At 45.2% G+C, this 26,909-nt stretch overlaps 1 protein-coding gene across 1 annotated transcript in view; it reads left to right on the forward strand.

Moving 5' to 3' along the window:
- Positions 1–26,909, forward strand: part of LOC131879892 (sodium channel protein para-like) — a 72,837-nt gene that overhangs the window by 35,835 nt on the left and 10,093 nt on the right. Inside the window, exons 7-19 of the mRNA XM_059226370.1 lie at positions 305–396; positions 2,371–2,993; positions 6,168–6,446; positions 12,444–13,157; positions 13,771–14,005; positions 17,749–17,963; positions 18,463–18,600; positions 18,699–18,872; positions 19,985–20,147; positions 20,277–20,464; positions 22,784–23,000; positions 25,921–26,133; positions 26,216–26,772. Coding sequence (XP_059082353.1) covers positions 305–396; positions 2,371–2,993; positions 6,168–6,446; positions 12,444–13,157; positions 13,771–14,005; positions 17,749–17,963; positions 18,463–18,600; positions 18,699–18,872; positions 19,985–20,147; positions 20,277–20,464; positions 22,784–23,000; positions 25,921–26,133; positions 26,216–26,772 — 3,808 coding nt within the window. The remainder of the gene's footprint in view (positions 1–304; positions 397–2,370; positions 2,994–6,167; positions 6,447–12,443; positions 13,158–13,770; positions 14,006–17,748; positions 17,964–18,462; positions 18,601–18,698; positions 18,873–19,984; positions 20,148–20,276; positions 20,465–22,783; positions 23,001–25,920; positions 26,134–26,215; positions 26,773–26,909) is intronic.

Genomic DNA, 26,909 nt, shown 5'->3' on the forward strand with positions numbered 1-26,909 from the left:
GAGTTTGGAATGAAAATTAGCTCAAATAACCGACATGCTTTGCCTGCGGGACGCATTTGCCTGAAACATGGGAATGTATTGTCAATATCATTTCTCAATAATGATGATGGTGACCATTACTACATAGAACGACCACTCCTAGAAAAGCTAACAAAACATTACTATAGAAAATGATAGTAATTGTCGTGCTGCAATCACTATCCTATACAACGAACATACTATTATCAGGCACAACTCAGGCTCGTTGGCCAACTGACCGATAGCATTTGCTTGTTGGTGATATGTTGACTTCTTCATCTTCCAGATATATCACCATGGGTATCGACCTCGGAAACCTGGCTGCCTTACGTACCTTTCGGGTTCTCAGGGCCCTCAAAACTGTGGCCATCATTCCAGGTGAGAAACGCTTACTTGGACCTTGAATTGAGATACTCTTGTCATTGAAAAGATGCATGTTTGAAAAGGTGTGGCGCCATTTTTCTCGTGAAGCATATGCATCTTTCCTAATTGACCTATGTTGACTGAAAATGTAAGCCGAACTCGATTCAAACTCAGGAGAGGGGACGGAATGACATCATATCAGGAAGTCACATTTCAATGCCTTTACATGAAGATGACAACTTCAAGTTTTGCCTCGTGGACAAAAGAAGTTCCTTCCTTCGGATCGCGGAACTTCAAACCAAGAGCACAAGTTCTCAATGTCACCTCGAAAGTTACGAAGAATGTTGATGAAAGCAAAGAAACATGTTGTTCTCGTGTCTTTTGCCAGGCTTTACGCTTCCATGTTCGTAAATTGTCCCAACATTCGGACCCATCTCATTATTTTAAAGCATCAAGCTTGGTCGTTGATAAGTTCTTGTAGGGCAAACGAGGAGTCTAAGAATGAAGTCGCTTGGTCCATCAAAACCAGAGTTCTTGACAGTGCGGAAGTGGTGCTCATACGTACAGTACAGGGTGAACGGGATAAAGTGTTACAAGCAAAAGCATCCATTGCCGCTATGAAAGTTGCTCTAGATACACCAGATTCTGGATTTAGGCTCTTTGATAAACTCCCTTTCAGTGTAAAAAAGATTAGTCAAATTGGTCGCTCTTGACAAAAAATATACGCAGAAAACACCCACTGTCAGCCTCACCGCTGGCACGCTCTGTACTGTCCCTAGAAATGACTTGCTGACCTTTGCTTCCATACGTCGAAAGCTGTTGTTCAAAAAATGTTGCAATGGTTTCAATGCAAAGCCAATACCGTCGGCAATTGGGGCACCAATTTTGAAAGTCAATGGTTCAACCATATTGTCACTTTTGCCAAACCAAATTCTGTAACACCTTATAAAATCCACCCTGTAGTTGAATCATTTATTTATGTAGGTACCTGCTTTTCTTTATCTCGCCACTTGACAGCAATGAGAACACCTCGAAGGTGTCTCGATTTGACCGACTTCTTCACGATGGTCCCTGTCGGAGAAGGAACTTTCCAAAGATTGGCTGATCTATGGAACATATCTTCATCCTATTTTTTCCGATCTGAAATGAATCTCTTTCTTCCCCGACTGTGATCTTGTTGACTTTCTATCAATTCTTCTCTTGAACCTTAAAGAACCCATCATACGCCCACAGGCCCACACACGGGTGTGTTTGAACTTGAGATGAGTATTGTACAGTCACTGGGATGTGGTCTTTCAAAGTACAAGCAAGTGTGTGTGTGTGTGTGCGTGGAAGAGAGAGCGAGAGCGAAATGAGGAATGGAAGGAAGGTCGCGAACTCAAAGGACGAGGAACACGTTCATGTCATTGTCACATTGAGTTAACTGATCCCATGACTTGGATCGAGTATTAAAGCCAAATGTTGTCGTATTGGGTTCAGAGGATGGAAGGCAATCATCCCAATAATGCTCCGAAAAGCAAACCCCATGCAACTACAGCATATCCACTGAGCGGGAATGTACAGTCTACTACGTGCTCTACGGGTAGATATATACAATATATTGTATATATGTCAATTTGTTTGTTCGCTCTTTTTTGATGAGGGCCACAGTCAAGGATTATGCTCGACTTCGTATCGGAAATACGAGTGCACGACTAAGAAATTGATCATTCTGTACTACTCGAGTCACGTCAGGACAGTTTCTTAGTTCGGCTTCGAGCTTAATCTTGGCTCCTAATTCGTCCGAGGAGATCGGGGTAGAAGAAGAAGAAGAAGAAGACGAAGAAGAAGAAGAGAGTTGTTCGAATAAATTTGGGTTGGATTTAAATCCTCCATTTTTTTTCGTTTCCTTGTCAACTCTCTCAAGGGGCATTCCTCTATCGTATACCTTATGTCAACGACGATGTTTAACCTCCTTCTCGTTTCTCTCAATCCTTCTCTTTCCCGCAGGCCTGAAAACCATCGTTGGAGCTGTCATCGAATCTGTGAAAAATCTTCGCGATGTGATCATTTTGACAGTGTTCGCTCTCTCCGTGTTCGCCCTACTCGGCCTTCAGATCTACATGGGGGTTTTGACTCAGAAGTGTATCCAAAATTTTCCCGAGGAACTCATCGAGAAGTATTTGTACCAATCCAATACGTCCATGGATCAATTCCACGAAGCCTGGGCCCAATTCAACGAGAACTCCAGTAACTGGTTCTGGTTAGAAGGGGCCGCCCATCCTGTCCTGTGCGGTAACGCCACCGGAGCTGGAACGTGTCCTGATAACTATACCTGCTATCAGGGATTTGGCCGCAATCCTAACTACGGCTACACCAGCTTCGACACATTCGCCTGGTCGTTTCTGTCGGCCTTTCGATTGATGACTCAAGACGTGTGGGAGGATCTCTACCAGAGCGTGCTCAGAACGGCCGGATCGTGGCACATCATTTTCTTCTTGGTCATCATCTTCCTCGGCTCGTTCTATCTGGTCAATCTGATCTTGGCCATCGTGGCCATGAGTTACGACGAACTCCAGAAGAAAGCCGAAGAAGAAGAGGAAGCTGCTTTGGCGGAAGAAGAAGCTCTCAGGGTAAGGACGCTAAACATTCAAGGCAACCAAACGACTAACATACCCGCAGAAATGGAGGCTAAGCATGCACGCATTGGCAAGGTGTGAGGTCAGGCTTGAGTTCTGAACCTTGCGATTAGTAGGGTAGCCAAAACATTGACCCAAAGACCCGAAAAGGACTAGATTCGATGTGTTTTACATGGATCATTCTGACATTGAATGTGAGAAACGCTGACCCAATGGCTCGTCTCCTCATTGAAAAATTACTCTTGCAACGATGAATTTGTTCAATCTGAGCACGTGCACTACCTCGAGAGAGAGGCCAATCACTGCCTGATGTGAATTAAGATGCCCGACCTAACGGATACATTTGTTCCCGTGCCTTTGCTCGTGTCTTACCTTCCGGGCCAGAATCGTTTATAAAACCAATGGCATAGCAGGTCAAACATGGCAGCTTTTCTTTTCGCTTTCATTGGCACGTGTCAGGCGAAGATGACCCAAGAAAGATGTGCTATCAAGGCAAGGCAAATCAGTCCAAAATAGCCTACCTGGACTACGTACATACGCAGACATCGCCTGTGCGTTCTTTGGTGCCCAAAGGCCAGCCTTCTGTGACCTCATCTGCGCCCTTGGGCTGGGCTCCCCCCACATCCCCTCTCCCCCTCCACCTTGCGGGTCGATCGGTCGATCGGTCGGTCGTTTGGTGGATGTGCTCTGGCTGTTGTTGTCGGTCCCCTTTTGGATGAGAAGAACAAGCTGTCAGCTTTACGAGGCACTATTAACATGATATATGGGATGCAATCAAAGAACCTTGCCTGAAAAGGAGAAATGAAGCAAAGCGAGTCCGAAGAAACACAGCTAGTGCCTATACTCCAAGTACTTTCTACCACTCTGCTATGTACGTACCTACAGTGGGGACGAGAAGTGAAGGAGAAAGAGAGAGAGAAAGAAAGAAAGAAAGAAAGAGATTGAGGCTTGAAGAGGCCAGGAAGCGCAAGAATAAGTGGAGGAACATGAAGAGGAGATCGAGGACGAGCACGATCAGGTTGAGATGGTTGGAAAGCACCGATGAAGGTTAACAAAAGGAATGCCAGTTATTATGACACTAGATTACATTTCGTCTTCAAAGGTCATGAAATGCGATGAACTACGGTACTTTCGGCTCCTTTAGTTTGATCCAAATACAGGTATATTTAGTCTTTCACCACGTACGAAAAGTATGATCTGTTGAGATCCGTGGTTGTATTCACTGGGCAAATCCGAGAAGATACAAAACGAGATCCACCCTATATTGTCTCTGCTTCATCAGAAAGGGTAAACATTTTCCGCCAGCGAACAAAAAATGAGAATGGCATAGTCGCTTAGGTATGCATACAATATTATCCATATCACTTTGCAAATCTGAGTGGTCAGTCCGTTAAGTTTGAATTGTTTGTTGACTAAGTACGGAATGGCGACGGATGGGGATGGACGGAGAGGAAAATGGATAACTAATTACCTCATTACGTTTGGTTCAAATCCAATCAAATTGAAAAAAACAAAAACATATTTTCAAATTGGATTTGAGGGAGCTTTTCTATTTTCAGAGACAGGTGTAAAGGAAATTCAGTGCAGTCATGACTCATCATTAAAACCTACAACATTCATTCCTTTGTACAAAACAAGCTTCGACATTGAACCACTTCATAGAACTTGACTAGTTCTCAAATCAACTAATGGTCATGAACACTTTAACCATACATGGAACATCAATTCTATCCACCAAGGAGCGACAAACACTACGTTTATGGCATCTCTGTATGACTTCACTTGACTATGTACGATTGTAGAACACAACGGCTTGGATATTGGATTTCTTTGTTTCCTTTCCTCTTTTTTTCAACCTCGTGTAGAGGGTGTGAACCGTAAACTCATCAAAATAGGGTCTGCCTTGAGAATTCGTCGTGCTCCTTTCTTATTGTTATGGGGAGCAAAAAGGCCCTCCGAACTTGCATGCCAATGTGTGTGAGTGTGTGTGGGTGTGGGTGTACATGTATGTACGTCCCTTGGACGTCTTTTCCATGTTTTCTATTTCTTACTAGCCGGGCTTTGTTTGGGCCCTCAGCTGTGAAATGGAGGGTGAAACTAGGACTTAAGAATAAAAGTTTGTCCCAAAGAAAATGTGTCCCACCGTCACTTTTTTGGTTGAGACGTCCATTCCAACTTTGACGTTGATCACATGTCTGGTCGAAAATAGCTTGTCCATGGCTGTTGTATCTAGAGCTTTAGGTTTGACCTGACTATGCCAAGAAATTTGCTTATCCGTCTTTCAGACGTCGGACGATGAGAGGGACCTCCTAACACTCCTAAGACAGCTGCATACGAGTACGTACGAGTACAGCGGCAAGATACTGCCTCCGTTCATACAACTCCCGCTCATTGTTCGAAGCGTTTCTAAAGAGTTTGTGGAGGAAGGAAGCGTGCCTTTTCGCTCGGTCCCTCGGTTCGTCGTCCTAGTTTCAAAGGAACCCAAGTTCATTTATCACCAAATTGAAACCTCCTCGTATGCTTTGAGGAAGAACCTCACTCCTCCTTCCAGCTACTAACTCAACTCCCGACCTCCTGGCCTTCTTTGGTCCCTTTTCAACGAAGATTCCTACGTAGGACGAGATCCTCGTGGCAAGTCTAAAGGGTTGGACGAGCAGACTAGCTGGCTATCTGGCGAAGGGTGTGATTTATATTTTGGCGTTTCGAGTCACGCTAAAAAACTGACAAGTCCTCATGCGTGCGTGACTCGAGGTGGAATCCTTTCACGGCACTGCTTCAGGCTCTTAGTCTCTAAAAAAATCAATCCAAAAATTCTAAGAATAGAACACACTACCAAGCACATAGGGTACAGTCAATATGAAGCTCTTCCGTTATATTTAGGTCGTAAATTTACATACGTGGTTGATCATATTGACTGAAGAAATTGAGCCCATTCTTTTGAATTTTGATGTGATAGCGATCAAGTTAAAGAAATTGACTCGGGGTCGGTCGAGGTAAGAAGACGGCAGTTCAAGAATGATGCTAGAGAGATGTGATTCGATCAAAATGCCTGCCCTGGCCCAAGCTTTCGAATTACGAAGTTTCGCCTAATGTGTTTGATTCGATCGGGTGGAAGGCCATAAACTGTGTGAGTTACAAGGACATGGTACTCTTATTTCTTCTTTCCAGGAAGCTGAGGAGGCTGCGGCTATGGAGGAACAGAAATTCGTTCAAGGAGACGAGGGCTTGGATGTGGTGGATGAGGCTGACGAGGACGAAATCAAGATGTCTCCCCCAGACAACCGCTCGGAACAGAGCTATGAATTGTTCGTGAAGCATCCTCCTGATCCTGGCGAGACCAAAGATCAGCTGAGTGTCTTTTCTGAAGAGCCTGATGACGACAACATCTCTGACTCGGATTACGAAGCCAACAATGGCCGGACCAATTCTCGGCTTCGACATCGACGGGTAGGCACTTCCAGTACCACTATTTCGGGTTTCAATTGAGATAGCCTTCCCATCCCTGTTTGTATGGTGCACTTAATAACATGCTCTATCCTATCATGGTTGGGTTGAATGTGGGGTTCTTCTTGACAGCGCTTTAGGGGAATGGCCGTTGTGTTACTAACCGCTGTTCTAATATGGGGAATCTCAAGTGCCCCCAAATGTCCAAAGCACAATACACCACCCCTATCGTGGACTAGCCAGATCATACCGACCGGTGTGCCCGGTCGCGCTCTGTGCGGGTATGGATCTGGGTGCGGGTGTCATGTACCAAGCCAAACAAACATCTCAAGTGAAAAGAGCCGAGAGCAGAGCGAAAAATAGAAAAAGTAAAGAGAGAAACAGAGAAACAGAGAAACAGAGAAACCAAGAATCCGATCCGAGAAGGCACATTTTCCGTCATCATAAACAGACTTCTCAACCCATTGTCGTTGTCCCTCACTTTCCGTGGGTCAAAAGAGAAAAAAAGGGACGCGAGTCCAATTTAGTAATGATGCGGGTTCTCTGAAATGAGCAAGAGATTGTCCTTCCCTTTAATGGGACGCAGACCTATGTTGTCCAGACAATAACACGTTCTAAATCAGAGAAGTCGTGCCATGTCAAATCAAAAAAACCCGAAAGGATCTGATTTCAAACTTCCCCGATCAGCCTTTCTTCCCATAATGAATTCTACTGAAGGCGAATGATTCATTTCAAATATGCACAAGATGTATGTAGATCTGGGAACAGACCATCACTAAGTCGATCTTTTAAAGAGTAAAAAGAAGCGAAGGCCAAAAGGGGGTTCCTCTCGCCCAATACAACTTTTATGTAAGTCCTTGGCGTCTGGCCATTGTGCTCATTGATCCATGGTTGGCGTTGTTGATGCACATTCTAACTACGTGCGTACACCAGGTTCGCGACGAAGTGCGACAGTGGACGACGGATGAGCGGGCACACCGCTAGATGAATGGTTGCATGGGTAGGTTAGATGGATGGATGAATGGTTGGCTGGTTGGTTGGGTGGCTGTGTGGCTAGGTGGTCGGGTGGTTGGTTGGACGAACGAACGAACGGATGAATGAATAAAAAGACCAAAGAAAGAGAGAGAGAGAGAGAGAGAGGCCCGAGAGCTAAAGGGAGACAACTAGAAAGTAGAAATGGGGCGAGAGGAAAATGATGAGCACGCATTACACGCATTACAAACAACCCTGTGTTAACGCTGTTCACGAGAAGCTCCCGAAGCACCACCCAACAAGGCAGTTGGGGCTATCAAAATAGATAGAGTCTCAGATCTATCTTCAGTTCTTCACAGTATCAATAGCTCAATCAAGCCTCAATCAAGGGGAAATTGGGAATCAGACGTCGTGGTCCAATATTATTCTTGAACATTAGACGACCCAACGAGGCGAGCCACGAAGCCACGAAGCCACCAAGCCCAGACTGTGTGAAGGCCGGCGAATCGCCAAAAGTTTGTTGGCCGGGGTTTTTGATCCTGGAAAAGTTTCGTGCCCCCAGTCGAACTATTCATTCTCGAGTTCTAACCGCTTCGTCTCAAATGGGCAAATGACCTGGATTGACTTGGGCCGTGGACCCTTCTGGCTTCCTTGCACGTTCATTCGGCCTCTTTCTTCCCCTTCGGTCCTTCGAAACTCTTGACTCCTCCATTCTTTCCGGCAACTTTTTTCGGCCATATTTGTGGCCTTTTCTGGCTGGCTGGTTGGCCTTTTCTCGACACCCAAGAAACATCCTTGCTGGACGGATCTTGCATTTCACACCATTTATGTTGCTACCAAATGAAATCAGGTTGCACTTGATTCTTATAATTGATTGTAATACATAATGGGAATTGTAATATCTGCAATAATTGTGTCCACTCCATACAGGTAGGGCATTAAAAGAGAGGTTAAAAATTCCTTTGCTAGATAGCACCGCGTGGATGATCCATTCCTGAACTCAAAGGCTGTTTCTGTTTTCATCGCCAATCTTTGCGTTGATCTTGAACCAAGGTCATTGGAATTTCCGCTTCACATCTTTATATTGTGTTAGCCAAATTCAAGATGCAATTGTACTTCCATGGCATTAGTCCTCATTTGATCAATCAAATCGATCCACCCCAAATGCAATTTCAGGCTCACTTGTGTTAAGTGCCCGTAAGGTGTAGCAAAGGATGTGCTCGCACTGGTTAACCATGATATCTATTTTAATGACCTATCTAACAACCACCATATTACTTTTGTTTTTGTGCACCAACATATTTTTTTCTGGTTTGATCCAACCCCTCCGTAAAAAAGAAGAGTATATTTCTGTTGCTTTAAGGTGGAGGCTTTTATGAAAGGATCGAGTCAAAGTGGTGTTAATGGTATCGATATTACTGGACCATGCTTGCTAGTCTGTTGTCAGTCATAGAAGCCTCATGATTCTTGACTCGCATGAAGGTCAAGTCAAGGGTGATTGGATCCTTCGCCATTCATTCTATGCCAAACTCATTCTACAATAAAGATTGAATGGAAGCAGAAAAAGAGTCTTTGGAGCCCAATGTGTAAGGATCGGCGGGTCGTGGAACTGCCAGTTGTAAGTTTCGTCTTGATCTTTTCGACTCGATACACCTTTTGAGAGATTGGAGAGGAACATCTTGAAACTTTGAGAATAACTCAACCCAATGGTGATGGTGGTGGTAGCAGTAGTCGCTCGGCTGGAGAATAGTTGTTAGAAAGTGGCGGGTTGGTGGGTTGTTGGGTTGGTGGGTGGGTTGTCTATGCCATTCGTTCTGGGCTTTCAATCCAGCAGGCCATGACGACGATGACGATGACTACTACTACTACTACTACTACTACTACTACTACTACTACTACTACTACTACTACTACTACTACTACTACTACTACTACTACTACTACTACGGCTGAGACTCGAGATCTACTGGCATGTACCTTGGAACTGCAAAGTAGAATGAGGGAAGAAAAGGAAAAGAACTTCGAGAAGAGGAATTTATGAACACCTTTGAGGGGAAGGTCGAAATTCGCGAAGGTCGGGATTTAAGAAGGACGGATGCACCTAAGCAGACACGTCAGATTAATACTCTTCTCACGACAAGACCCGCCGGATTTGACATGACCACCCGAAAACTATGAGTGGCTTTATTATTCGGTAATTTGTCGGATTGTCTTTTGCGATCACCTTGTAGAATGTCTACCTGGGACGAATATACGTTGATATGGTCACGAAGGTACACGGAGCTTGAATCTGTGAGGAAAAGTCATCGAGGCAAAGGAAACAAGAACCAAAAGACGCGAGTTGATGGTGTTCCTGCGAGTTGTCAGAAAAATGAGAACATCGAGAGGGATCGACATGTCACCCACGGGAGATCAAATGTCCCCCCACCTATCTCGACTTTTTATTCGGATCAGTGGATTTTCCCCCTCGACACATCCATTTGAATACCGCCAAGTGAAGTCATAGGATCGATTCACTCGTTGACAAACCCTGATCTGAGGCTTTCCTTTTTTCAATACTTGAGTGTTTGGATGGGTTTGCACGTGGTTTGGCTCTGAAGCAAACCAACGCCGATAACAACCATCTACACCAATTAGTCGGAATCGTTGGGAATCAAGATTAACGTGATGGAGAGGATGAGGTATCAATTTAATCATGTGCATTCAGTCCTAAGGCCTGGGAAAAGCCCACGAGTGTTCACTTTTGTTGGCCATTTTCTCTTTGGGTGATTTATTCTTAGCTCTTTTGGCCCTAGGCAGGTAAATGAGGCGGTGTTTCATCATTTTCCTTTTAGGCGATCAGGAAAAAGAAACTTGGAAACCAACCATGTCTACAGTGTAATAGTAGTTCGTTCGTTGGTTCGTCTGTTGGTTCGTCCGTCCGTCCGTCCGTCCGTCATTCGTTCATTCGTACCTGTCAGTTTCTGGAAATCATTTTTGGAGCCCAGACTGAAAGGAGGAGAGTAGTGCACTTCCACCGTTTCACGGATATCATTGGACTTTCGACGAGGGCGAGTCTGTTTCCCTCCAAAGATGGATTGTTTGTTTTCCTGCCTCTTTTTCTTCTCATTGTAACTATAATAGCAACACCAACAACAGCAACAAACGACCGACCCACCGATCATAGGGCCTTCTTGACAGTTTTGCGTTTTATACCGAGTTTGCGAAACATCTAATTTGAATTTAAAGCCATCCAGTTTTGCCATATCTCCGTTATTGTTGAACTATGTAAGCGCATGAAGCAATAATCTAAGGGACAGGCGACAGTCGACAGCCGACTGAAGGTCGATGGTTTCGTGAGTATCTTCGAAACAAGTCCAGTCTCATAACGAAAACGATTTTTTTCAATCAGGTCTTATCAGGTCTTATCTGATCACACCATACTACTGTTACTACTGTAGGTTGGCCTGGACCTGCTTGATTTGAAAATCAAGGTACTTGCATTCTTAACAATCGTGCCATAATGAGAGTTGATGCCCATCACTCATTGGCTTTTTGATGGTGTCAATGAATAGCGTTTCCAAGTTGGCTAGATCGAAGATGTTGGTCTTTTATTCCCCATGATTCTGTTGGCCTTCATCGAGCACGAGTTTCGTTACATTGTACACACACATGTATATGTACGGTGTCTATACCTATATGTATGTATGTACTTACTTCCAGCATTTCTTGCACGTAGCATTTCGGCTCGTATCCATTTGAGTGCGGCTTCTTCGCTTTCTCCTTTCCTTTTACTTCTGAGATTACCAACTTGGTGGTTGGTTGTACAATAACAATAGTAACAGCATCAACAGCAGCAACAGCAGCAACAGCAACAACAGCCAACACCAATAACACCAAGAGAATTCCACAGTCTGTCAATCATTAAGTGAGGCATAGTGTTCAAAGGCAAGCGGATGGATCTCTTGGCTTTCCAAAGATCTCTCCACATACCGCGATCGTGCTTCAGTACCGAACTGCGCGAGCTGCCAATTTCTTCCAATTCGCTCTTACGCACTACGTTGATTAATATAGTAAGCAAGTGACTGAGTGAGTGAATAAATGAATGAGTGAGGTTATGCATGTACGAGTACAAACTAAGTTCTACTAATTTCATCGAGCCAGGATGTGCTCGTAACTCGGTTTGTGCTTAGTCTGGCGTGTATTCAGATCTCACTTTTTGTCCGAGGACGAACGCTCAATGACTCATGGACAGAATATACTGTAAAAGAAAGATATGAATATACAACCACACCAGTGCCCAACCATGGGTAGATGGGTGGGTGTAGGTAAGAGTGGTTGGTTGCATCAATCAGCCTTCAAGCACTCAAACTCGTGTTATGATGTACTGGTTTTCGGAATGGATTTCTTTCCCTAGCAGATGATGATGATGATGATGATGCTCATGTTTTCACTTTCCCGACCATTCCGATCACGTTGGTTGAGGCAGTTTTATCCCACAAATTCCTCACGCTTCATTCCGGTCAGTTTGGGCTTTTTCTCGCTCTCTCTCTCGCTCTTAGATCTGGCTCTCTGGGATCGTGTGTGATTCTTGATGTTGAGTTGATCTCTGTTCGATTCCAAGAAATGTAACTATCGTTGGTCTTTGTGGGGCAGGTCGCTCGTGACCCACTGTTCATTTCTTTTCCTGGATAAAAGGGGCCTTACTTTTTGCTCATTGTCTCTGGGGATCATTTAATCCCCCTGTGTCTCCAGGTAGCCTTTGAAAAGACTTAGGGGGGATCACTTCTAATCACGGATTCTCTCTTTTTCCTTCCTCTTCTCCTTCTTTGCACCATCTCACTCACAAATTCTGCGGGTACTGCACGCCAACACGGTCACTCTCACTGTTGTTGCAATATCGAAAATCATCGTCATCATCTACAACAACAACAACAACAACTGCAACATTGGCCGTGACGGCAACGACGTCAATAACCACCACCGCGTCAACGTCCACCTTCTCTTATATCATTGGCACAACAACATCAATGAATGGCTCGTCTACAGGCCAGCTACAGTCTCCCCAATTCTCCGTTCATTGGCCACTCTCACCTTCACGGGCACACATACATGAATGCAGGGCCATACCCTCTCCCACCCCCGTCCACGGCCAGCTGTCGTCGGAAGAACATGTGTTCACGGCACTCCTCCTCGAGCTGCTCCAAGGCCTCGTCGCCGCATCAAATGTCTTGGCGCTCTAGTTGCGGGCCAGGGACCCGCAAGCCACCCCCTCTTAGTGACGCAGCACTCTCGTCCTATTTTGAAATCAGTCTTCCCTACGTAGACGACAGTGATGCCCTCACTGAGTCCACCAGTGAAGTGTCCTTACCCCAATATTGGCGTCCCCCCAAGGGTGGAACCGGGGCCGGGGGCGGGCCCCCGGCGGGCAGCCTCAGTCGTAAAAATTCATACTGTTCACACGGATCTCGGTGGTCCTACTCCTCTCATGCCTTAGATCACCCTCCTAATCACAATCAACATCATCACCCTCCTTCTCATCCTCATCCGCCTCCTCCTCCTCATCATTCACACCATGTTCTCCATGATCCTCTGTCCGCGGCTTCTTCTTATCGCCACATATACCGTTCAGCCTCGCGCTCCGGTTGGTGTACGGCGGATGTGGAGGACGAGGATGAGGACGATCGATTAGGGGGTGAACGCCCTTATCCGCCCACTTCGGATGATAACCTCAACACTTCGTCCTATCCGCCCGATTACCTCGTGAGTATTCGTCCGCTCTCACCCAATTTGCATACATTACAGATCTTTTTGCACACTATCTAAAATCCACCCAATCAAGTATGGATTCGCACACCTCAAGTTCACATTACCATTTATAACGTTCCACATGTTAATGACACACCATATGATACCCAAGCAATTTATACCATACATAGTAGGACAGAGAGAGACGGAAGTATGGCGGGCAAATAGTTCCTTCCTCGTCTTCGACTGACACAATACAGAAAATCGATGGAGGAGGAGTGCGTACATGTTCGTATCACTAAAAGCCTCATTTTTTTGGTGCATGTTTTTGAGAATATCTCGAATCAACATTCTTCATAGATTATTGTACTTAATCTGACTTCAACTTTAGGAGCCATCGCGGGACTAGTATTAACATAACAACATTGAATAGCGGGTGATTCTGAAGCCTTCTCTTGAGCCAATGAGAGATTTGAGAGAGCTGTTCTAATCTGACCTGTCAATTCACACTAACAGCACGAAAATAGACAATACAATGTGATTAAAACTCATTTTTGGAGTACTGCTCGGAGTGCTGCGGCTCAACCAATGCGGGCTGATGGATGATTCCCTTGTTACTACTCATTAGGAGGTGGAGGGACGAACAACCTCTGATACAGTTGCCAACGGGCATCTCGACGACGATCACGAGGATGACCACGAGGACGACCTTTTGAGTAATGGTGGATTCAAATCCAAGCTGGGCCTCTCTCCCTCCATTGGAGAGGCAAGTTACACCAGTCAGAGAAGTTTCCGGAAGCCGTCCAATCACAGCAATCCATTTCTGGATCCAAGTCAAAGACAGTCAGTTGTCGACATGAAAGGTACGTAATTTAGTTGTCAATGAATGAGGTGGAAAAGGCAATTCTAAATTATGTCATCTCTATCGTAATCCTATGTACTCCAGCCTTGAATTGAGTGCTTTCACTATGGCTTTTTTTACCTTGATATGGTATGCCAGCTAGGCATGACACTAACCATCCAAACACTGTTACACTTTATGTCAAAAAAAACCTTATGAGAAATGGGGTCTAGCTGCCAGTTACTTGAAAATTAATTTCTGCTTTGAATTTGCCACATTGATCACGGTCAGTCACATGTCCCATAGCTGCACTCTGCTTGGCTGGCATGGCTATGTATGACTTATGCTCTCAATCCATAGAAAACCATAACCACATGGATGAAAACTTTAACTTGAGCCCCATTTTAACCTCTTCAAAATTTCGTTCTTAAAAATGTGGTCGAACAACTCACTCAAACCCGTTTTATGAAGCGTGCTGGACGAGAGAAATTGCTTGACAAGGAGTCTTATTAGGGGTTTCTACTCTGAATTTGGACGAGCCGTCAACAATTAAAATTTGCACCATAGTTGTCCTAAGTAGCTTGACTACGAATGAAACATTTTTTCCACCAGCGACAGCTGAGACGAAAACATGCGATCGCAGCGCCCTTGATCGATCTATATATGAAGTTATCTATGTCTCAATCAGACAATCAATCAAACAAACAAAGAAAAACAAACTGTTGACTTGATCAAGGACGATTTCACCACTGGACAGTGACAGGGTGGGGGAAAATGAGTAATTCCAGTTCCAATCAATCTAATGCATTTCCTTTTACATGAGTTGGCTAAACTATGGCCTCAGAGAGCAATGGTCAGTTTTGATCTCAATCAAACGTCTGTGTCAAAAGCATTTAAAACTCGGACCAGGGAGGGCGCAAATTGAATAAGCTAGCACCACGTTGGTAAGATCTTACCAAGGTGGTGCTAAGCAAGTCATTTTCTGCCCACGTCGTACTGAGTTTCAGGACCTCATTGCTTTTGACGCAGACGTTCGATTGAAGTCAAAATTGGCGAACGCTTTCTGATTTAACCAAAGTCCAACTTGTGTGAAGGAAAATGCATTCGGTTCATCTGAATAAAAGTTACGTTTCCCCCACCCGACCGTCTCTGTCCAGTGATGACGTCGTCCTTGCCTTGATCTATGGCACTAATCTTGCCGAATAAACTTTAAAAAGTGAGGGTAAAGATGGCACATTTCAGGCACTTCAATAATATTGTTGTGAAATGCTGATTAGTCTCAGAATACGCCATTTGTTTTTGTGTTCTTGTCCCGATAAGCAACTGCTAGTTTATTGTTAGGGAAAGCCGGACTCATTTGGGTCGTGCTCAGACAAAAGAGTCAAACATAACATGGAGTCCTTTCACGGGCACAGTACTCAATAGTAGTTAAGTTTTCGAGTACAGGGAAATGTGGCTGAAATCTCCTGGACTCAGAGCAAACATCTATCGTTTTACTTTTTGGGCGATGAGCCAGAGTGGCAAGGACTTTGTCGCTTCTCCTGATCAAGGCATGATCCTGGCGCTTAAGTAGAGTAGTGCTACTAATAAGTACAAGCACGAGCTTGGCCGAGGATTTCTCATCTTAGCTAAGCTGAACGGAGTGTAGGATGTTCTCCACAGTAAGTAAGGGCTTCTCCATCCCAGGTGATCATCATGAACAACTTCAGGACCGCGATCATGGCCAGGCCGATCCATTTCCCTTGGTCCAACCTTGTGAAATGAACCAGATGATCCCCCTCCCCACGAACCTGGCTAACGGGAAATCGAGATTACCACCTTAGTCTTTAAAGCTGGGCACAGAGATAATACGAATGCGTGTACGAGTACGTACGTAGGGTATTGTGTAGAAATAGGTGAAGAAGCCTCTGCCAATTGGCGGCCTATGTTCCCAGGATTCCACAAAAGCAGAAACGCCAAGCATCGATGGGAATGAAATAAGTGCTTGTATGATATGTAAATGTCCGGCTCTATTGCACGTTTAGAAAGGCTGTCGAATCTGCCCATAAAGAGGCTGTGTCTCTGCCATAGCCTCAACCAATACAATCGTGCATTCATAAGCATTGTACAGTAAAGGAACAGAAACGCCCAGTGATGGCTATCCCAATGGTGGTCATAATGATGAGGCGGAGAACAGAAATTTCCTATGGATCTTGAACCTTTGGATTGGAAAATGTTTTGAGCTATTGGATGGCTATACGTATATATTCACATTGCTTTTTTTTACCAATTGGAGGATTTCCCTGGCGTCGTTCCCATTCGCAGAATCAGTCAGTCACTCGGTCAGTCAACTCAATAACGTCCCGGTATCATTCAAGTTCTTCTTTAGTTCTCAACGTCGTCTTGTGTTTCCTTTGGTTCCCTCGTCTTCGTCATTGAGGTCCTCTTTATTGCCTTTTTGGATGAATGCCAAATCCAGATTGCTGTCCGAGCAGAGTTCAAAGCCCGTCAACCACGGTGCAAACTCTCAACCAAAGCGACATCAACAACAACAGCTTCTTATACCTACTATTACCACTGTAGTGGTATTAGTATTCCACGGTACTATTCGCCCGCTTTCGAGTCTTTGGGTGTTTGCTTGTTTGCTTGCCGAAGCCTATTACCAACGGGTACGAGCCTACGTAACGGTTTGTGGTTACTATGAGCCTCGGGAATAGCCAGCCAGATAGATATTGGTGCATTCGTCCACGTCTTCTTGGAATGCGTGACAATGACTTGTCTCTTGTATCACATTATTCCATCGCCTTTTCCAATTCATACTTGAGGTGGAATGGTGCCTCAGTGATTCACATACACACACACACACACAGAGTAAATGCTCAGGCGCAAGCTCTACTTTTCATAGTACATGGCGGAGACCAAAGACTAATCGAGCGATGGATGATGAGACTCGCTGCAGGCAATAGCCGACGAAATGGTTACCACAATAAATTCCCCCCTCACCCCCACTCCTGGAACATGGCCAGAAGAGATTTCAATTTTGTCCCAGGTCTTTTTTGCTTGGCGCTATTTCCTTTCTCTCTGTGTGTCTCTCATCTTCATGCGTTCAGCTCTTGGGGTCCCTTTCACTTCCTCACATCATTTTGATCTGTCTCTTGAGCTCATTTTCAGCCTCAATGGTAGACTCTTTCCATCCCACTAAGACGGGTCATAGATATAGATAAGGGGTAGATGGCCAGACGCGCATTTGTCTCAAGCGGCGTCTTCAACAACATACTGACAGAAGGACAATGAGAACCATTCTTCAAGGAATCGTATCCCAAATTCAAATTCCCTGGGTTGAGTGCAAGGACATCGATGGAATAGTTCTAATTCTGTGGTGTCAGAACAGATGGGTGTTCGCTCACTCGCGAATCGGGGGGAGTGAGGAAAGTTTCGAGTTCCTTCTTGTTTTTCACCACCAAGTTGAGGATCCGGGTCCCTCTTAAGAGCATATCCCTGGGCAAGAAGAAGCGATAGTGTGACCTCAATGCCTTAAATAATGACGGAGATTTGGAGAGGGTTCATTGTTTAAACATGATACGTCATTCATTATTACAAAAAGGTACGCTTCTTTTCATGGGCGGCAGTTGAATGTTTTTTAGGAGGGCTTAAACGGCGGAAGTACCATTGGCACCTCTTTGCCTTTGAAAATGATGCGGTTAGATCCTTTCACCTTGCCAAACTTGGCATTACTGTTGTTAAATTGTCACCCAAGATGACTTCTTCTCTCTCCGTTCTTCATAGATGTCATGGTCCTGAACGATATCATAAATCAAGCTGCTTCGCGTGGAGGTTCTCAAGACACCCGACGGACTTCGAGGAAGATCAGCATGTTCTTGACATCCGACGTCGAGGATGAGGGTCCAAATTTCAAGGAGAGGCTGGTCGCTGCCGCCTACAAGTTCATAGACATATTCTGTGTTTGGGATTGCTGCAATGCATACATCAGATTAGCCGAGGTAAGAGGTCAATTCAATTTCTATTTGTAACGTGAATATGAACAGCCATCCATCCATCATACTGCCTTTGTCCAGTTGGCCAAATTAATTTGATTGGTGCGTCTGATTGAAACAGCCTCGGTGGCAAGCATGTCTATGAATCCCACCAATAGCGACTTTTTGATGCTATATTCAGCAATAATGTCTAAACAGAAAAAGCTGAAGAGGTTGAAAATCCCAAACTCAAATTCGACTTTGGCTCGCAAATGGGAGCAGTACACATATTTTGGTCTGTCCTGGCATTCAGACCTTTTTGAGCTCCCAAGGAAGCATATCATGTTCGTATACGCAGCCCAAAAATGAGGGATCGCTCCCTTAGTAGTGTACGTGCTACGTAGCTTCCTTCGCCTTTGAATACATAGACCGAATCCGAATGAACCCGTACCAAAGGATTTCTTAGTTAAGGTACACACACACACACACATACACACGAGGAGTAATCCGTCATGATTTCCTCTAGTTCCTCTCGTTCATCATCTTTGATCCGTTCATTGATTTGTTCATCACCCTCTGCATCTTGGTGAATACGCTTTTCATGGCTTTGGATCAACACGACATGGACCCCAGCCTCAATGAAACATTAAAACAAGGAAACTACGTAAGTCAACTACTAACTTTTTGATGCTTTTCCATCAGCCCTTTGCCTCCTTCTCTCAGACATGGATTTCATCCTCTCATCCCATTTCTTCTTTGCAGTTTTTCACGGCCACCTTTGCCATTGAGGCCGTCATCAAGTTGCTGGCCATGAGTCCCAAATACTACTTCCAAGAGGGTTGGAACATCTTTGATTTTATCATTGTGGCCTTGTCCTTGATTGAGTTGGGATTGGCCAGTATATCTGGCTTGTCAGTCCTCCGATCCTTCCGTTTGGTAAGTTTGATGCCAACGTGAGGGTCACAGCTCTGGCTGATTCGGCTAGCGGATGATTCATTATTGGCAGGGTTGCATGACTCTCGACTCTCAACTCTCTGCTCTCATCTGTATCTCTTATTCTGGCTACATTCCCAGAAAAAAACGAAGAAAGGTGCATTTCCAAGAGATCACTTGAGCATAGACAACATTTTTTGTTGGGAATACTGTAACGTTGCTACCTTTCGTAGCAATCCAAGATTATTGATCGTGACAGGGTACAGGTTGCGTCTCCCCATCACTTGGAAGATGTAGATTCTAATCGAAAGGTGTTCGATAGCACCTATCGTCACTTCATAGTTCGTACTTCGTACTTGGGACTGTTGGTCTTCATTTCTTCCCTTTTTTGCTTTCTGTGCTATCTACGTAATCTGATGGCAGATCGTTTCTTAAGTGGTGCTGACGGGTGGTGCGCACACACATAGGGGAAGAAGAGAGGTCGGACGCATTGTTTCCAGGCCTTTTTGAAAGGCATGGGAGGGGAAAACAGGAATGGGAACAACGAGCACTCAAGGTGCACACACAGCATGTCACCAACAGGATTGGACTCTGAGAGTGTCGATTTCTGGTTTATTACACTCTTGGCATCTCTTTTTCACCTCACATTGGACCCCAGGAAATGAGAAAAAGAAAATCTCAATTTGGCAATTGAGAGCGATGGAAAAGAAGAAAAGAAGAGGAAGAGACGAGGGAAAGCGGGAAGACACCGTCGCCCCACCACCGAGTGTGTTTTAACGAGGACATATCCTGTTCGACGAGCTTGTCGGTCGCTCTGTGTGATTTGGAGTTTAATAGTTTGCACACTCACACTTCTCTGGAGTCGTAAACGATCGCGAAGCCCATGTTAGAATGAACGACTTTGGCATCACTCCATGAAATCCAAGCAAGTGGCAGTCACTCCTAGTGGTAGAACTGCAGAAGTATATTTCGCACCAGCTTTGGGATCATTAGCCAAGCGTCTACCATCAACCACCAAATCTCAGAGTAGTGTGGATTTGTGAAGATGACTTGGCCGCGCTCCCCGGGGGTTCAACTCTGAAATGATCTGACTTTCTGGCGTGTTTCGTTTTCAGCTCCGCGTCTTCAAGCTCGCAAAATCTTGGCCTACCCTCAACTTGCTGATCTCTATTATGGGCAAGACCGTGGGCGCTTTGGGCAATCTTACGTTGGTTTTGGGAATCATCATCTTCATCTTCGCCGTCATGGGCATGCAACTCTTTGGGAAAAGCTATGAAGGTGCGTTTCGATTGCAACGGGGAACGCAAGTCCCAACGGATTCGAGTCCGTGACCTCTATTGTGCTGTACATAGAAATCCAACATGGCGAAGGTGACATGTAGCATTGCTGCTTTCTTTTCTATTCTAGATAATATCGATCGATTCCGAACGAAGGAAATGCCTCGATGGAACTTTGTGGATTTCATGCACAGTTTCATGATTGTTTTCCGTGTGCTCTGTGGGGAATGGATTGAATCCATGTGGGACTGCATGTGGGTTGCCTCGAAAGTCTGCGTGCCATTCTTCTTGGCTACGGTCGTGATCGGAAATCTGGTGGTAAGACCCTCCGAGTGAAAGAAGACACTCGTCTTAATTTCCACGATCCATTTTATTGCTACTTCGTGATGATGATCAGGCCATGTCCGTGATGTCGGTTATGTTGGTTATGTTGGCCATGTGGAAACAGTTCGGCCTCAGAGTGAGCGGGATATTCTCAATAGAACTCCATCGGACTTCCATAGATGGACTTGATTTGGGGCGGGCTTGGCAAACGTTGTGGGAATATGATTCCCTGGAACACGGTTTTGCTCTCGGTCGCTCGACTCTTGGCGATTGAAAATAGAAAACTCACCTACAATTTTCTGAGAGCACAACCTTGTACTGTACTTGAGCCGACCGAATCCCAGTGGTTTCATGCATCGAAATCTGACAAAAGTCCCCCCCCCTCCTTCCTTGAGGGGGAAAATTTGAACAATCAAGATGACGGGCCTCACCTCATCTTTAGATATCTCCTCTCAAAGAGCAATGGAGTATTGAATGCACCTATCTCTTCCTGGTTTATATCCAAATGCTGTCGTTAGGCTTTGATTTGGACGTTTTCATGGGGCTTCAGTGACATCTAATTGTGTTTCTTAACCGTCCGTCTCTGTCCGTGTGTTCGTCCAACAATGACGAGAATTTGTGCGCCCTATGATTTATGAGTCCATTGAGCCGTGCATGCCGAAGAGGCTGACTGAGCTGTGCAAGGAAAGATTGAACGAAGGCGCTGGCTCGGCTCAAGGAACAGGAGTCTCCTACTCTCAAAACCATATCATATACGACCTATTGGTACCATACACAGTGGGGAGGACTCGGGAAAGAAATAGGCGAAAACAGGGAAATCAGGTTGGGATTGGGATATCGAGGAAATCATGCGACTTCATGCCCAACGGAAAGGAAAAATCTCGAATGCCAAGCAAATTTAAACTGAAACTTCCATTTCGTGGACTTGTTCGAGAAGAAAAAACCAAAAGCGAGCCAGAGAAAGAAAGAGTCGTCCTTCCTTTCTCTGTCAGTGGAACCATAATTAGATTTGCATGGAACCTGGAAGGAGTTACTCATCTTTTGGCATCGTGGCAAGGGATTCCTGGGTGGGATGGAGAGATTCTTTTATGATTTACTGGGAGTGCCCACCACAAATGACTAGGAAGATGGGCTTGCTTTCAGTGTCACTGTGCCTGCACCCACCCACGTTGACTTCATATACTATGTATGTGTATACCTAGTAGCACATACTGCTCTACATCGAACGGAGAGCAACTCGATCGGCCAAAGAGTGCGTGTGTGCTGTGCATGCTGGCTCCAAGTCTCCAGAGAAGAATGGCTCCCTTTTTTTGGCCACATCCTCTTGGGGTTGATTGAATGTCGGGTCTGACCAGGCCAGGGCGCTCAGGTAATTAATGGAACCTCGATTCAAGCCATTGATTAAATGCAATACGAGCCCTTGGTCAGAATGCGCCCAGGCAACTCACTTATGTGGAAAGTCAGACCACTTCAAACGCGTACTTCGAGTTCAAAAACTGTCACAAAGAAATTTCCCAGGATGTTTCAAAGATTAATGAGCAAATGCGGATGTGGGCAAACAGTCTCGCAATCCCAGCCCTCTTTTGATTGAACAATCCATCAAAGTACGTTGAATACTTATATTGGGAGGGGTGGCAGACTGGTTGGTTCAGGATAAAACAAAAGTTGATCTTGGACCCGAGGAAAGCGTGTTCCTCAATGGACGGAATAAATGCATCGAGGTCGAGTAGATCGAACCCGAGCAACTGTGACCCTGAATGGTTATTGGACATGGTTCAATAAAGGGCCGATGGGCTCATCGCGAATATTGACCCAGTCAGCAAATTGAGCCATTGGGAAGTAAAAATGGAGACCGAGAGCGTATACTCACTCACTCACTCACTTACAGCCACACAGTCACTCAGGCGAGGATGGAAATCAACGTTTTGAGGTCCCACTTCTCTTCCTCAACCCTCCTCTCGTTGTCGTTGTTGTTGCTCTTGCTACTGTTCCCCTTGCCCCCTTTCTTTGAGGATTTGGGGCGAGTCTTGGTCGTCACAACCCATTTCCCACTTCTAAGGAGTCGAATTGACTGAATGACCTTGCCGCTTTTCAAGGAACAATCCCTGACTTTACAGTAGAATGGTTTTTGACACGTGAAGAGGGTCAAAGTATGTGCAACAAAATATGTTTTACGTACCTTGTGATCGCCTATCATATCAACATGTAATACCTAATATCCCGGTGGAGTTGATTTCAAATTGAATCATCCTTGTGCTTGATATGTGAGTTTATGTGTGTATGTGTGTGTTAAACATGATGCCTTGTTTTCAGGTGTTGAACCTCTTTCTGGCTTTACTCTTGTCGAGCTTTGGAGCGTCGAATTTGTCCTCTGCGGGCGCTGTGGACGATGATACCAACAAATTGTCAGAGGCCTTCAACCGAATGGGTCGATTCCGACGTTGGGTCACTCGTGGTATCTTGAGGGGACTGGTTTACGTCAGAGATAAAATCATTCAGTGCTGTCGGAACCAGATCAACTCCAGGCGAAGTGAGTTATTTTTCTCTGGTCGTGTTTATCCAAGTGCTCAATGCATTTGCATGCATACTCAAATACGACAGAACATGGATAGCTTTACGAGTGCTAGGCTAGATAGATAACTAGCTGCCCAAAGCCAAAGCCCCCTCCCCCCTCACACACACTCCCCCCCTTGAGTACACTAATTCCCTGTATGTTTGTGTTTTGTTCTTCGAGTGTCGGAGAAGAAGCCAATGACGTTGCTCATTTCTTTGTTTTGCGTTTTATTGGAGGTGGGGTGGACCCATTGCATGTATTATGTTATGCATCAACTTACGTACATTGCTGGACTGGTGCAGATATGAAATCGTATTCAGGTGGTCGTGGGGCATCCGTCAAATCGATGGCTGGAACAAATTGAGTCTCCAAACAGAGNGACGGTCTCCCTGGATGGTTATAGCTTCTTCTTTGAGTTGAAGATAGTTTGCTGCTGTACGGCCAAGGCGGAGGGGCGGGGAGGAATAATGAGATAGTGAGCAGAAAAGTTTTTCTTGGTCCTTGTCCTTAGCTGCATTGTGGTGTCTTCTTCCACGTTTTGTGCATCCACATGATTCGTCAATGTAAACAAGTGCTCATGATCGAATAGAAGTGAGAGTGAAGCCGAGAAAGAAGGAAGGCTGGAAAGGTTTCCCCTCTCTCGATATCCCCACGAAGAAGTCCATTTCATCTCCAGCTTTCGAGCTAACAACGTTTTTGTTCCAATTTTCGGCTCCAAGATTGCTACTCATACTGTATTACAGTCTTGAGCTCTCCTTTCACCGCATCACCGTCGACGAGGCACGGTGAAGACAAGCTCAAAAGCTGACCAAAATCGTCGGCTCTTGATCGTGTTTAGGTTTCTAATGGGTTTCCAATCCCTTCCCTCTTCCCTCGCATAAGGTTAAGTCCCCTCCAACAATAGGTACAACATTCGACAACAGATTTCGATTGGTTTCTGCCCAATGCAATTGCTTTCAAGACTTGACTTTCCTTCCAAAGGCGTTGGTTGTGTTTTGATCCTGCCATTCGGTCTTCATTTTATGATTCACTCTTATCTTTTCAACCAATCGTTTGTTCTTGGTGGCCTGGATCCTTCTTCTTTCCGTCTTTCTTTCGATTTGGCTTTTCAGCAGTAGGCCTCTCACGCGCACCTTCAGTGGTCTGTCCGTCCGTACGTACGTACGTACGTACGTAGGTGGGCTTTTGAGACGAGAAAATGCGCTCCTAATCGACTTGATTATGTCAGAGAAGATTGAGAGGCTCTCTGCTATCCCATCCATGTCTGGCAAAAACCAGGCCAATGCCACATTTCCAACACCAGCACCACCGCAAACCAAGACTCCCCGGTTTCATCTCCACTTTCATGGATACGGCACCGACCGAGCTTCAGATCTCAGACCGTATCCAACCTCTCGAAAGCATGTTCACTCTGCACTAAAAAAAAAAACTGGTCCCGCAGATTCTTGAAATTCCTTTTGATTCCCGCCAGAGCTGCCGAGCGAGTAGCTACGATCGGAAGATCAAGGCCTTCCTCTCTTTTATTTACTCACACCAGGCCCGAGAAGAGCTGGTATAAGGACAAATTTGGCACCGTCGCCATGGGGAAAAAAAGAGAGCGCTTTCATCTGATCCGTCTTTCTCATGACAAGTAAGTTTGAAGTCAAGCAGAGGAACAATTTCGTGGCCTTTAAGGCCCTTTCTTGACATTTGCTTTCAAATCGACGACTGGTGTCTCTTTTGAAGGAGTTATGAACGGAGTGAGTGTTGCTCTAGCAGACTTCGAACTGGCAATGGCCACCAGCCAAGGATGTGTGGCACTCGCTTCTTTTGGACGTTGAATTTTATTTAACCCTAGAGCTAACAGATACTTACTTGGACCAAGAGAACGAAGGGGATTTTCTTTGCTCTAGCACCTTCCGCCGGTCCCTATGATAACAGCCAGAGGCAAATTGGGTCAATATTTATTGGTGGGTGTCACACTTCTTTATGCTTCAAGCACTGGAGAGAGACTCCCTTATCTTTCGCCTCAATAAACAAGATCACAGGGTGCCAACGTCAAACACCAACTTGCCATGCTCCTCTCCCCCTTTTCTGATCACTTCGGTTAAAAACCACGTCGAAAGGGCTAGTCAATGCACTAAGTACGAAATAAGGCAACGATTAGAGCGAAATCCAGACAGTTCCTTGACAAGAAATTGCATCTTACGATAAAATATAGTACAGTCTGTACCGACACCATTAGTAAACAAACGCCAGTGTCTTATTGGCTCTTATTGGGCCAAAGATACATTTAACACGAGAATTGGACAGGACAAATGGCGAGGCCAGCTACCACAGAGTCAGATTTACAAAAAAAACCATTTGCTTTTTTTCTTCGATGTCCTGAGATTTTTTTTTACATTGGATGAATTTATCTAAAGTTTGTAATTTGTGCATTTAACATTAAATGATTATGAATGAAATAAGAGATATGCACTTTAGCCCGAAATGTTAAAACCATCTGCCTGTTTCCATTAAGACATCCGTCAAGGGGTCAAAGTCTTCAATTTACAAGCAATAAATGTGGAATCCCGAAAACTTGTACAAATAGGCCTCGGCATCAATAATCAAACAATCATATGATGTGTTCAATAACACCTATGATGAAGTAATATCATGCATGTATAGTATTTTATCAGTATCCAATGAGGCCTGTCCCTCGCAATCAAGATTTCATTATCAAAATCGGCCTAACTACGCCGGTTTTTCCTCCCGTAATTGACGGTCTCCCTGGATGGTTATAGCTTCTTCTTTGAGTTGAAGATAGTTTGTTGAGTTGCTTTGCACTGCTTTCGTTTGTTCATTGTTATCTCGTCTATGATTTTTTTTCATTTGTTTCCTTCCTTTTTCCCCGTTGTTTTTCCGTTTACTTTAGTTGTCCCGACCAAGCCTAATGATCCCCACCAAGATTGGGACTCAAACCTTCACGCTGGCTGGGATTCGAACGACATCAACGAGGATGCTTCTGTTACAGATGGCCTCATGAGAAAAATGGAGGACGAGCAGAGATTGGATGATGACCAAGCCATGACACAATTTGACGTCAAAATAGGCGTTGGCATGGACATTGCCATTCACGGAGAAAACGGTACCCATAAACAATGACATACTCCCCTGAAATAGCTGTTTCCATTTTCATTGTGCTTCCTTCTCTGTTCTTTTCTGATCAGGTGATGTTGGCAACGAGGATTGGCGAACCGCTCTGCACAATCACAAAAGGAGTGTTTCCACCCGAAACGGAGGCTTCATGGCTCCGTCCCACGACTTTGAGCTCATTCCCTTTGATGAGCTCAGCCTGTCCTCTTATGGGAGTCACAAGAATCGCACCTTTAATGTGGGCAGTCACAAAGGCTCCCTGCATTCGTTTAACGGAGCCATGGAGAATGGATTGATGACGAAATCCGCTGCTCCAGTGCGGAGCGTCATGATCGATGATGAGCATATCGAGACCAAATCCATTAGTGACATGGATGACCCGGCTGATGCTCAGGCCAGGATCGAGGCCGAAATTCTCGAAGCCACCACTCAAGAGCTCATGATGCAAGAATACCCAGCCGAGTGCTGTCCCGACAAATGCTACATTCGATTCCCATTCTTGGCCGGTGACCACGATTCCCCGTTCTGGCAAGGCTGGGGAGCACTCAGGATCAAGACCTTCCGTCTCATTGAGAACAAATACTTTGAAACCGCTGTGATCACCATGATTCTTGTCAGTAGTTTAGCCTTGGTAAGTGGAATGGACTCGAGATTTTGCACGTGACGTGACTAAGGCTGGGGGAGGGAGTGGAAGGGGGGAGAGGGTTGAAAGAAACGTGTGAGCGAGGAGGCTCGGGGTGTTTGTGTGTGTGGAATTATGCTTCGAAA

Source organism: Tigriopus californicus, chromosome 4, assembly GCF_007210705.1.
Source record: "Tigriopus californicus strain San Diego chromosome 4, Tcal_SD_v2.1, whole genome shotgun sequence".
NCBI classification, from domain to species: Eukaryota; Metazoa; Arthropoda; class Copepoda; order Harpacticoida; family Harpacticidae; genus Tigriopus; species Tigriopus californicus.